Source organism: Orcinus orca, chromosome 20 (assembly GCF_937001465.1).
Source record: "Orcinus orca chromosome 20, mOrcOrc1.1, whole genome shotgun sequence".
Lineage (NCBI taxonomy): Eukaryota > Metazoa > Chordata > Mammalia > Artiodactyla > Delphinidae > Orcinus > Orcinus orca.
In genome coordinates, this window is record NC_064578.1 from 44,602,086 (window position 1) to 44,615,301 (window position 13,216).

The window sequence follows — 13,216 nt, forward strand, 5'->3', positions numbered from 1 at the left end:
GCATCAGAGAATTCATGCTGGTGAGAAACCTTTTGAATGTCTTGAATGTGGGAAGGCCTTTACTCAGAACTCACAGCTTTTTCAACACCAGAGAATTCATACAGATGAAAAACCATATGAATGTAATGAATGTGGAAAGGCCTTTAATAAATGCTCAAACCTTACTCGACACCTCAGAATTCATACTGGTGAAAAGCCCTATAACTGTAAGGAATGTGGAAAGGCATTTAGTAGTGGCTCAGATCTCATACGTCATCAGGGAATTCATACTGATGAATAATAAAGACTAAAGCTCTTGTCACCTTCCTGATATTTTAAACAACAACAACAAAAATTCATGTGTGATAGTTACCCTCTTTCACTATTTTTTGTTTCTTAATTTTATTTTATATTTCTTTTTAATCCAAATATATTTTACTCTAAGTTATGAATTTGGGTTCTAAATTGACATTTGCCTGTCTCTCCCCCTTACTTCCCCAACCCCATCTTGTACTAATAGCAGTTCAACAATTTTTTCCTTTCCTATTATTTTGTTCTACCTTCTTGGAGATAGATTATATTCCTGTTTATATTTGCTTGAGTCTTAAGTCTATGCTTTCTTCTCTGATATATATATTTGTGCTTATACCAACATCACACTGTTTAAATTGTGTGACCTTGTATTTTGTAATTCCTTGTAGAATTAATTACAATATAACCTTTCTTTGAAGTCACTGTTAGTCTTTTTGTTTCATTTCACAAATTTATATTTTTTATTATAAAACAGAATATCAGAAAACTAGAAATTAAAAAAGCCAAGATTAATTGTAATTATACGAACTATAGATGATGACTCTCAAGTTGGTAGAGCAAATCCTACCAGACTTTGTTTTTAAAGAAAATGTAGTCATGGTACACATGTTGCACCTTCACCTGATACACATGTGTTGGCTTTTATAATGCTATAAAATATGATTGCCATTTCAGTAAATATAGATTTTTATCTTTATCGATGTACTTAATGACTTTTTAAAATGACCTTATTTATTATTCATGTTATGGTTGCATCTAATTGTTTTCAGTTATAAAATCTTCCCTAATATGACCCAAAATTTATCTTTGGATGCTTGTTTTTTTCCTTTTAAAGCATCTATTTTAGTTGCTGAAATTATCCATATTTTCTCCTTTATAAACTGTTTTGTTCCTTTTCATCAACCCTAACCCTAAGTTCATACTAGAAAGGTAATTAACTACTGTTACCAGTATTATTTAGGCTTCCAGGTTTTTTAAACTTTTTACTTATATATGTTAGTGACATTTTATTTTTTATGTATTAGTAAATATAATCACATTCTATGTATTGGTTTGTTGTGAGGATTCAATGAGTTAATAAAGTATTTAGAACTTTTCCTATCATGTAGTAAATGTTTAGTAAAAGTCCACTATTATCATTGATACACCCATTTTCATAATTATCGTCATTATTATTTGTGGAAAGGATTTTAACCATGTTGTTTACTTTTGTCTAAATCCAAGAATTAATAATGAAAAAAGAGAAATAAGTGTAATGAACATAGGAAAGCTTTCCCCATCACTCATTATTCTGCATGAAATTTCAAAAGGGGAAAAAAAAGTTTGCGTGGGTAATCTACATTCAGACTTTATTTTCTATGCTGCACAAAGACTAATACCCTGTTGATACAATGATGGGTAGTTGAAAGCACAGTCAAATAAGCAGGAAGAGATAAGAATATTTTTCCTAATAATTAGTTTCCAAAAAAGAAAATATACAGGGCACATTATTTGACCAGAATGGGGGAAACAGTAACAAAAGGAAGGCCAGCAAATATCTGAATATTAATTTAGTGTCCCCTCTTGGTTAACATGGGTTAAGGAACTAAAACCTTAATATACACATTATTTAAACGTGAATGAATATGAGAACACAATTGAAAAACCTGTGGGACTTCCCTGGTGTCCAGTGGGTAAGACTCCGTGCTCCCAATGCAGGGGCCCAGGGTTCAATTCCTGGTCAGGGAACTAGATCCCACATGCATGCTGCAACTAAGAGTCCACATGCCACAACTAAGAGTCTGTGCCGCAACTAAAGATCTCGCATGCCGCAATGAAGATCCTGTGTGCCACAGCTAAGACCTGGCCCAGCCAAAATGAATAAATATTAAAAAAAAACAAACCTGTGAGTGGCAGCCAAAGTTGTATTGGAAGTTTTATAACCCAGTGTGCATGCATACATTAAAATACTAGACTTTTCCGGGAAGTGGCCTGAGATGACCTGACCTCTAAAAATGGCTCACTATTCACTTGGCCCAGAAAACGCCACAAAATCATGCAAGTCAAGAGGTTCAAATCTTGTGTTCACTTTAAGAACACTCGTGAAACTGCCCAGGCCATTAAGGGTATGCATATCTGAAAAGCCACCAAGTATCTGAAGGATGTCACTTTAAAGAAGCAATGTGTGCTATTCCACCGTTACAAAGTTGGAGGTGGTAGGTGTGCCCAGGCCCAACACTGGGGCTGAATGCAGGGTCGGTGGCCCAAAAAGAGTGCTGAATTTTTACTGCACATGCTCAAAAATGCAGAGAGTAATGCTGAACTTAAGGGCTTAGATGTAGATTCTCTGGTCATTGAGCACATCCAGGTGAACAAAGCCCCCCAAGATGCGGTGCAGGACTTACAGAGCTCATGGTCAGATCAACCCATACATGAGCTCTCCCTGCCACATTGAGGTGATCCTTTCTAGTATTCCAATCTTTACCTTTTCCAGGCTCAGAATTAGAAGCACTGTCACTCTCTACTTGTAACAGGGCAAAACAAGAAGCAGTAGTGGAGGACCTTCCCTGGTGGTGCAGCGGTTGAGAGTCTGCCTGCCGATGCCGGGGACACGGGTTCGTGCCCCGGTCCGGGAGGATCCCACATGCCGCGGAGCGGCTGGGCGCGTGAGCCATGGCCGCTGGGCCTGCGCGTCCGGAGCCTGTGCTCCGCACCGGGAGAGACCACAGCAGTGAGGGGCCCGCGTACCGCCAAAAGAAGCAGTAGTGGGAACAGAACTAACTACCACCGAGGCTATTGTAAAAGACTTTTCTTTTAAAATACTTGTGTCAAGAATGTAAAGATTTTTCTTTTAAAATACTTGTGTCAAGAATAAGTCCTCATCAATGAATGAAAGCTAGATTTCACCCATAGACTCCTAACTGATGCTCCAAAACATATTCGCACAAAGTACATAGAGAAAGATAGAGTGCTGGGTGAGATCTAACTCAAGCAGAGTAGCAGCTTCAAAAACTGGAGGGTCCCATGAACTGGCAGTGTCTCTAGGTCACAGCCACAGCCCAGGCACATGGGCCTGGGGTCTGGCACTGGTCTCTCATGTTGAATCCCCATCCACCTGCCCTGGGCACAGCAGAGTGGCCATATCACGTCAGGGGCTCCAGAGTGGGTGCCCACCTATATTGCCTTTTGTGACCTACCCTTGGAAGTCATATACTATCATTTCCAACCACAGGCTCAACTAGTTCAAGGAGAGGGACCACTGAATTTCCCTTCTTCTCAAAGTCATATTGAAAGAATATGTGAGATAAGGAGATCTTATTGCGACTATTTGAAAAAAAAAAAACCAATCAGTCACAACACTCTTGCCTTGAGTGCACTATATGTGAGATATAGTTTCCCTACCCTTTATTTTGGATTTGGCCATGTGAGTTGCTTTGGACAATGTGCACATTCTGAGCCTAGGCCTTAAGAGGTTTTGTATATTTCCACTTTCCCTCTTCATTTTTAGCCACTGCCATGAGAAATATGTGCCCTGGCTACCTTACTGTCCAGAGACAATGAGAGCTGCCCCAGTCAAATCACCTCAGCTTAACCCAGCGAGGAAAAGCTAACCCCCAGTCAACCTGCAGATGTGTGAATGACTATAAATGCTTGTTGTTTTAAACCAACTTTCTCACATTTCTTTTTTTTTAATTAATTAATTTATTGTTTGGCTGTGCTTGGTCTTATTTGCGGTACGCGGGATCTTCATTTCCACATGCGGGATCTTTAGTTGTAGCATGTGGTATCTTTAGTTGCGGCATGAGGGATCTAGTTCCCTGACCAGGGATGGAATCCAGGCCCCCTGCATTGGGAGTGCAGAGTCTTAACCACTGGACCACCAGGGAAGTCCCAGATCTCTTTTTCATGGAGAACATAAGGAAGTTCTTTGTGGCTTTTTTGATTGACCCCAGTTAGCCATAATACCCTAATTGTGCAGAATAATCTTTATCAATTATTATCACTTTGGACCCAATACTCAAGAGGCTAAAAAGAAAACAGCTTCATTTTTGTCTCTCATTGTCTCTTTAAACATGCTCAGTGGAGCTAGATCTTCTTTGATCCTCTTAAAATTTAATCATGAGAGATCATGATTTTTCTGATCACTCCTACTTACTACAAATGGCTTCAGCTCAGTAATATAAATATGTGGTCTTCATGGCAGATTGAAAATTAAAACTTCTTCTTCTGCTTTGATCTGCTTGCAGTTTATGGCAAATCGTATTTTCCAAAAATGGCTATGACTATATTTTTGTTTCCACATGGTCTTCCAGAACCTTGCCACTTTCCCATCAGGAAGTGGAGTCCATGTCCCCTCCCTTTGAATCTGGATGGGCTTTTAAAACTGTGAGTAAGTGGAAATGATGTTATGTGATTCTGAGGCTGGACATAAAAGGTGTTACAACTTCCATCTGGATCTTTCTTGGGACTCTTGCCTTGAGAACCTTGAGCTGCAATGTAAGATGTCTGAGGCTACCATGCTATTAAGAAGCTTAAACTAGCCTACACAGAAATACCACCTGGAGAAACCCTGAGATTACATGAAACAAGAGATGTCCAGCCAGCTCCCAGTTGCTCCTGGAACTTCACACTGTTCCACGTTCAGTGGAGCCAGAGCTGTCCAGATAGGCTGTTTCTGAATTCCTGACCCAGAGAAACCATGAAAGATAATAAATGGTTGCTGTTGTTTGAAACCACTAAACTTGAGAGACTGGTTATACAAAAACAATACCAGATTGCATACGACAACAGAACTCTGACCCACAAACTCTGCAGTAAACAACTGGTTTCCAACCAGAAAACCAAACTACAACTTTGGCAGCAATCAGCCCAGAACAGTCAGAACTTGGTCAATACCAGCTTCCCTATTTTTTGCCTCTGCTTCCAACTCAGAACCAACCAGAGAAAGCCAAACCATTACCCCCAAACCAATCACATAAGTTGCACTGCTTGTAGTTGGCCCACCTCCAGCTTCTCTATGCCAATAACCTCCATTCAGAATATACCTGAAGCCTACTCTTTTTTCACTATGAAGTTTTGCCACTCCCCTGCCTGCCTTTGAGTCTCTGCCAAACACAAGTGACTGTGGCCTGTAATACCAGTCATTGGAAACAACCTAACGATAAAGAGAAACATTAATTACATAAGTGGCATGTAGAATTTACAGAATATTCTGGAAAACCCCTTAATGTTCAATATACATCTGATTTAAAAAGTAGGTTAAGAAAATACAAATATTTATGTGAAAGGATATTAGTTTAAATATAGCTATGCCTAAATACAGAAATTACTGTTTGCTTCTTTATTTATTTATTCATTCCTGGTTATAGACGGTGGGCGAAGGCACCCGTGTGGTTTTGCATGTCCAGTCCTAGCAAGGTGGATGATTCCACGTGAGACCTCCAGTTCACCTGTGACGGCCTCGCCACGCCCCCATCGCGCCTTGGGGAGGGGCTTGGAGAGCGCCCCAACCTGCGCAAGGTCTTCTGGGAGATGTGGTTCCGCCGCCTGGCCGCGTCTTCTGCTTGCGCACGGGCACCACCGGCTGGGCCTTCTGGGTGCGCGGCGCGGGTAGGTCGCGCTGCTTCCGTGAAACAGCGGCTCGTGAAGACCCCGTGGCGACCTCCATGCCCAAGACCTCCGGGCCTAGAGAGGTGAGTCCCCTCGCTGGCTGAGGACAGCAGGAATAGCCAGGGGTCCCCGGGTCCTGCGAAGGGGGAACGTGAAAACCGAAGGTCCGGGAGTCGCGGGGTCCGACAGCCCATGACGGGCATTTTGGTTTGGGAGGCTCCTCTGGTGCATTGCAACCCCAGGTTGGTGGGGACAGGACAGTGAGGCAGGGTCCAGGGATTTGGGGGTGTCGACTGAAAAAAAAAAGCACAGCCTAAAAGTTGAGAATTATGTTTTATTTGGTGAGCTTTCTGAGGACTTAAGACCAGGACCCAGCCTTTTATCTCTAAGGCAGGGGTCCCCAACCCCCCGGCCGCCACCGGGTACCGGTCCGCAGCCTGTTAGGAACCAGGCCGCACAGCAGGAGGTGAACAGCCGGCGAGGGAGAGAAGCTTTGTATGCCGCTCCCCATCGCTCCCCATCACCCGCATTACCGCCCGAACCATGTCCGTACCCTCCCACCACCCCGTGGAAAAATTGTCTTCCACGAAAGTGGTCCCTGGTGCCAAAAAGGTTGGGGACCGCTGCTCTGAGGGACTGCTCTGAAGAGGTAAGGGGGGGAGGTTTGCAACAAAAACCAGGCAGTCGGAACATCAAAAGATTACTGTTAATTAGGAAAAAACCAGACATCTCAAGTTAATGAATTTAGCACTTTTCTATGTATGGGAAGATGCGAGAGTCTGGGCTCATTGAAATCATTCCTTTGATATGCACCTTAGCTATCTAGGGCCAGTATCCTGCTTTTCTCCATCCTGAATCCCTTCAGGGTTCACAGTTGGGGGTGGCTGCAGTGGGTACTGGCTTGCTGGCCACAACATCCTTTGTTTACTGATATGGCAGGCGGCATTCTTAGTCCACTGGGGGAGCATATTGGGGCTGTATGTTCTGAGGTGTTTGTCTGGGCAACTAGATCTGTGCATGCTTGGGTTTGGGAGATGTGGGGAGGAATTAGGAAGTGGGTGCCCCTGGGTTTGGGATATAGTGAGGGTCATGAGTCTTGGTCTTTATGGTGACAATATGTTTTGACATCCCTTAGTTTGGAGGTGACTTGGACTTTGAGGAGGGGGGCCAGAGTCTTGGATCCCCCCTTTTGTTGTAGATGCTCCTGTGAGGCCACCGTCACCTCTGACTCAGAGGGCTTTTTCTATAAGTGAGCCAAGGGGTGTGTTATCAGAGGGATGGACAGATTGTGCTAGCCACCAGGGTGGGCTCTTCCCCCAGCCAGGCCCTCTATGAATTGCCAAAGGCCTGCTGCCACTTTGCATCTGAGAAACCGCAGAGCTTAAAGTGGTCAGCAGCTTCTGTAAGCTTCCCAGGTGCTGTGGAGTTAAATGACCTCCCCCTGGGTACTTGCCTCTGGGGTAGCAAAGCCAGGAATATCACACCTATAATCACCTCCACAGTTATCTGCAAAAGAGAATTCTCCACACTGTTGGCCAGTGAGGGCTGTAGGGGAGTTGTATTTCCTTTGTTGTCTCTTTGGAAGTTATAGTTCCAGGTTTTAAAGGTGGAGGTGTCCCAGTTGTGAATTTGGTATCACAGGTGACTCGTACGTTACAGGCCTGGCTGTAACTCTGCAAAGCCTCTCTGAGTGCAGAGGTTGCGGGATGAACATGCTCTACATTTTCCTTGGTCTTTCAGGTCAAGGTTGGCTCATGGCTCTTTTATTTTCCTTTAGGTAAGGGTGGATCTGCAGAGACTAAGTATGAAGATTTCTGGCATGTGACTCAGTCCTCATTGCTCCTGGCTCCCCATTCTGCCCCCTTTGGAATCTGCTGGCCCTGAGAGATCTGTGAAAAGAGGAGAAAATGGCCCCAGGATTCCTGGCAGCAAGACCCTCAGTGAGTGATTTTTAACCTCTTTCATGCAGTAATCCCTGTCCCCAGTTAGATGACATGTTTGTTCACTGCCTCGAAGTGCCCACCAAGGCTCTAAGACAAACATGAAACGTGGCACAGCTTTGGGAAACTCTAGAGGAAAGCCCACTCTCTCTCCTCAATTTACCTCCCCCTTTGACCCCATCGGTATCAGAGCTCTTGGCACACCTTAACCTTTGCCCCTACTTTCCATTAATTTAGTCCACAAATGGTTCACCCTCTCTTGCACATGCCCTGGTGTGCACTGTGTACATTGGGAAGTATTATCTTTTCTTGAGGACTTGTAGGCCTTGTTGAGGTGGTTGGTTTGTTTGTTTTCCTTACTGCAATGGATTTTAAAATTTAAGTGGTATTAAATTAACAAGAATTGCAAGAATAGTACAAATTACACCTGTATACCCTTCATTCACATTCATCAATTGTCAACTTTTTGCCAGTTACTTTATCATTCCATCTCTATATGTGTATTTGTCATTTTCTGAATCATTTGAGAGTAAGTTGCAGACATCGTCTTTTACCCCTAATTATTTCAGCATGCATCTCCTAAAGACAAAGACAGTCCCTTAAATAGCCATAGTATAATTCAGGGAATTTAACATTGATACAGTACTATTGTCTAATCTCCAATTTATAATAATAAACATTTGCCAGTTGTCCTAATAAGTTTCTTTATGCCCCACACCCCCTGCCCTTACATGTCTTTAGTCTTCTTTAATCTGGAATACTTTCTTAACATTTCTGTCTTTATTGATCTTAACATTTTTGAAAAGTACAGCCTTGTTATTTTAAATGTTCCTCAAATTGGATTTGTCTTTTGGTTCTTCATGATTAGATTAAGATTACACACTTCTGGCAGGAGTAACACAGAAGTGATGTGTCCTCAATTTGTCATATCAGTTGGCACAGAATATTGATTTGTTTCATTATGATACTAACTTTGATCACTTAATTAATGTTGAGTCTGCCAGGTTTCTCCACTGTAACTTTTCTATTTGAGGATTGGAGAGGAAGGGAACAGATCTCTTAAGCTGGATGTCACTATCATGTGGAAGGCATATCAAAATGGGGACAGGGAGGGAATAGAATCTTATATAGAAGATGGCCACAGTGGTCCAGATAAGAGCTGATTGTGTCCTGGATCGGGGTGATCACAGTGAAGATGGAATGAAACAAAAATATTCAAGGGCTTCCCTGGTGGTGCAGTGGTTGAGAGTCTGCCTGCCGATGCAGGGGACACGGGTTCGTGCCCCGGTCCTGGAAGATCCCACATGCCGCAGAGTGGCTAGGCCCGTGAGCCATGGCCGCTGAGCCTGCGCGTCTGGAGCCTGTGCTCCACAACGGGAGAGGCCACAACAGTGAGAGTCCCGCGTACCACAAAAAACAAAAAAAAACAACAAAAAACTGGGTGTTATTGCATGACTTTGCTAATTAGAGTTTTTTAGAATCACCATACCTTATTAAATTTTTGCAAAAACTTTAAAAAGTGAGATGTAAATTACATGCAATAAATTGCACAAATCTTAAGTACATCTTGGTGAATTTTTACATATATATATACACAGCAGTGCAATCACCACCCAAGTAAATATACAGAATATGTCTGTCACCTTATAAAGTTCCCTTTGTGCTCCCTCCCAGTTTCCCCCATAGGCAACCATTATTTCTGATTAGTTTTGCCAGTTCTATAACTGCATAAATACAGTTTGTACTCCCTTCACTCAGCGTAATCTCTCTGAAATTCATCCAGCTGTCACCTTAACATTTTGTTATGTCACTTCTTATTCCATAGTTTATATTTGTTTAAAAAGAAAATAGCTTAATATTTTGCTTGTTAAACATATTGCTTGTTGTAAATAGAAGAGTACAATTGGATATAGAGTTGAACGTGGAATTATCCTGTGTCCAATTTCCCATCCAATGCATTGAGAATCATTTACATCTATGTAAAATACTCATACTTTAAAAAAAAAATTTACAGAAGTAAATCTTAACACAGTTTGGCTGCTTTCTCTGTAAAGTTACACTAAAGTTGCCTTTCTTTGTCAGTATATACAGAGCTGCCTCATTCTTCAGCAGATATTCAGTATTATGTGGTCCAGTGTGGGTGTACTTTCAGATAACTGAAAGTTCTTCAATATTACAAATGTAACTACAATAAATATCTCTGCACTCATATCTTCATGCTCTTGTGCAAGTCTGACATTTAGAATTGCAAGTGTGGGACCAAAGGTGTTCTGTACATTAAAAAACTTTTTTTTAGTGAACTGAATTTTTTGTATTGAGGATTAATTGACGCATGATAAACTGCACATAAAGTGTTCAATTTTATATTCATATATATATTCATGAATATATATGAATATATTCAATTTTGACATTTTTATACACTCATAAAACCATCATCTCAATCAAGATAATCAATGTATCTTATCACCTCCCAAAGTTTCCTGGTTCACTTTTGTAACCCCTGCTTCCTGACCCTCCCTGCCCCCTCAATTTGAAGGATACAATCAAATTGCTCCCCCCCAGAAGACTGTACCTATTTATGTTCTAACAGCATATGAGACTGATCATTTTCCTACAGCCTCACTAGTGTTAAGGTTTTCAAATTTTAAAACATTTACTGATCTGATAGCTAAAAAGAGAAATTCAAGTATTTCACCAGTTCACCTTTTGAGAATTGTGGATTTGTATCCCCAAAGTGGGAGGTTTCCAGGAAATCTTCACAGAGGAGGCAGAATTTGCTGCCCTGTGACTTGATCAACCTGTGAAGCTACAGTCCTGAGAAAGTCAGAGCTGGGTACCCCTAGGAAGTAGGGTTATGCCTTGTACACAGTGGATGCTTAGTAAACGTTTATCACCTTAACTGTGCTTTAGTTTATTAACTGTGCTCTCACTTAAATAGAGAAGTCCAGGACCCAGCCTGAAGTCCGGGCTGCTGGGACATCTCCTCTCCTGCCTACAGGAACAAAACAGCTACCTGAGCATGAAGGCTGCAGGAGGTTCCCCACATGCAGGAGTTCCATCTTTGGTGGAGACAACATCTCCTGAAACTCCCTCTGGATGTTCCAGGTGGAGTTTGGAGAGGCTGAAGAGAGATTCCCTCAGCAGAGCTGCTGGTACTGAGGGGATTCCCCTCCTAACAGGGAGGGCAAGATGTGGGACCATGTAGAAGCTGGTGTGACCTCAAAGAGTAAGGAGAAAGGTGAGAGTTAAATCATTACCAAGGCACACAGTAGGTATTCAGTAGGTTTTTGCAAGGAGGGAGGGAGAAAGTGTCTGGGTCGAAGGGCCATCTGTAAAAGTAGAAAGAGAGGAAAAGGCTTTCTAGGGGAGGGCCTAGAAAAGTCAGGTAATGGTAAACAAGGACCAGTGTTACCAGCTGAATACAATGTGCCCCTTCTCCCTTCTTGGTAACTAAGATACTGGTCTGCTTCAGTGAGCCAAGTTCATTTTTCACTGCTTCTTTCTTCTTACCCAGCACTGCCTTCTGAGGTTTCTGCCCTTCTTCAGGAAGAGGAGGAAATGCCCAAATTACAGGTAAATTAGAGTCCACCTTCTCTCCCTCAAAATATCACCCACATACCTCATTTTGGGGATTGGGGAAGGAGAGCAATATAACATGTATATTGTGCTGGCCCTGGGCTAGACATATGTTACTCCAGTTTCTCAACAAAGTCTGAACATTGCTGGTAGGAGTGACAAAATGGTGCAATATACTTTGGAAAACAGTTTTAGAGTTTCTTATATAATTAAGCACACACTTACCATTGACCCAGAAATCCCACTGTATTTACCCAGAAGAAATGAAAATAGATGTCCACACAAAAATCTGTATGTGACTATTAGCAGCTTTGTTTATAATAGCCCTGAACTAAAAACAACCCAAATGTCCATCCACTGATAAATGGATAAAATGTGTTAATCCATATAATTAAGAACTACTCATTAAAAAAAAAAAAAAAAGGAAACAACTGCTGATACATATAACAACGTGAATGAATCTCAAAAGCATTATGCTGAAAAAAAATAAGCCAGACACAAAAGAGTACATACTATGTGACTGAGACAGGCTGGGCCCTCGACCTTTTGCTGCAGTGCTTGTACCTGGACAAACGTCTCCTTGAGCAACAAAATACAAAGAACTATAAGGGACTAAAAATAACTGCATGCATGTGCAGTTGGGGCAAATTCTGGACAAAAGATACAAAAAGACCAAAAAAACTCATCTGCCACTTCTGAAGAGCTGGGAGCAAAAGCTGGGTACTGCACATGCGCCCTGCACTCAGCACCACCAAAGGGTTGGGCAAAACACCTAAGCCACCCCTCTGGCCCGACCCCTGGACACACCCTTACCCTCACCCCATATAAGGAACCAGCTCGCCTTCCCCCGCTCTGGGAGCAAGGGAAACTGTTGTTTGTTTTTGCTCCTCCTTGCTGCAGCAGGGGCCCCAATAAAGCCTAGCCTGAATTTCTTATCTGGCCTCTAGTCAATTTCTATTGATTGGGGAAGAACCCCAGTTGGTATCAATTCCATTAATATGAAGCTCTAGAACAGGCTAAATTAATCTATAGCTGTTCTGTGCCTTCTCCTCTCGCTTCAGCTCTGAACAAACCCCTCCTAGTAGAGAACCCCGTCATCCCCACAGTGGTAGCCACTATTCTGACTTCTAGTACTGTAGATTAGTTTAGTCTGATTTTGAACTTTTTAAATAGAATCAAGAGTACATACAGTACTCTTTTGTGCTTGTTTTTTTTCAATATTATGTTGTGAGATTGATGTATATTGTTTCATGTATATGTAGTTTGTTTACTTTCATTTCAGTATAGCAGTAGTTTCTAAAACTTTTTGTTTCAGGACCCCTTTACACTTTAAAAAATGGCTTTCATTATGTGTGTTATCAATATTACCAGATTGGCGGTTCAAGCTAACAAAAATTTAAAATATTTATTAATCCATTCAAAAATTAATCCATTACAGTTAATGTCACATTTTATGAAAAATACTTAATTTTCCAAAACAAAAAAAAGATAAAAAAGAAGAATGGAAATGTTTTATATTTTTGCTAATCTCTTTAATGTCTGGCCTAATAGAAAACAGCTGGAATCTCACATCTGCTTCAACATTTTCTCAGTTGCAAGATCACACGACATGTAGCCTCCATACTGTTGTAAGAGAATGAGAGTGTATAAGCCTTGAGAATTATTATGAAAATGATATTGACTTTACAGACCCCCCTGACAGGGTCTTGGGGAACCTCATGGGTCCCTGAACCACAGTTTGGGAATTGGTACTGAATATTAGTCCTTCATGTGATTCTGCCAGTGTTCATATATCCTTTCTATTGTGAATGTGTGAG

At 41.8% G+C, this 13,216-nt stretch overlaps 1 protein-coding gene across 14 annotated transcripts in view; it reads left to right on the forward strand.

Annotated features, from left to right (window-relative positions):
* The first annotated feature begins 5,806 nt into the window (after nucleotides 1-5,806).
* Nucleotides 5,807-13,216, forward strand: part of LOC117198230 (zinc finger protein 239-like) — a 41,883-nt gene continuing 34,473 nt past the window's right edge. For 8 of the 14 annotated variants that reach the window (XM_049703029.1, XM_049703031.1, XM_049703030.1 and 5 more), the window contains exons 1-4: nucleotides 5,809-5,963; nucleotides 7,658-7,820; nucleotides 10,762-10,975; nucleotides 11,338-11,396. In XM_049703029.1, coding sequence (XP_049558986.1) covers nucleotides 7,788-7,820; nucleotides 10,762-10,975; nucleotides 11,338-11,396 — 306 coding nt within the window. In that variant the 5' untranslated portion in view covers nucleotides 5,809-5,963; nucleotides 7,658-7,787. Of the gene's footprint in view, nucleotides 5,964-7,657; nucleotides 7,821-10,761; nucleotides 11,062-11,337; nucleotides 11,397-13,216 lie in introns of all 14 variants that reach the window. The other 6 variants (XM_049703039.1, XM_049703038.1, XM_049703033.1 and 3 more) reach the window with 6 other exon arrangements.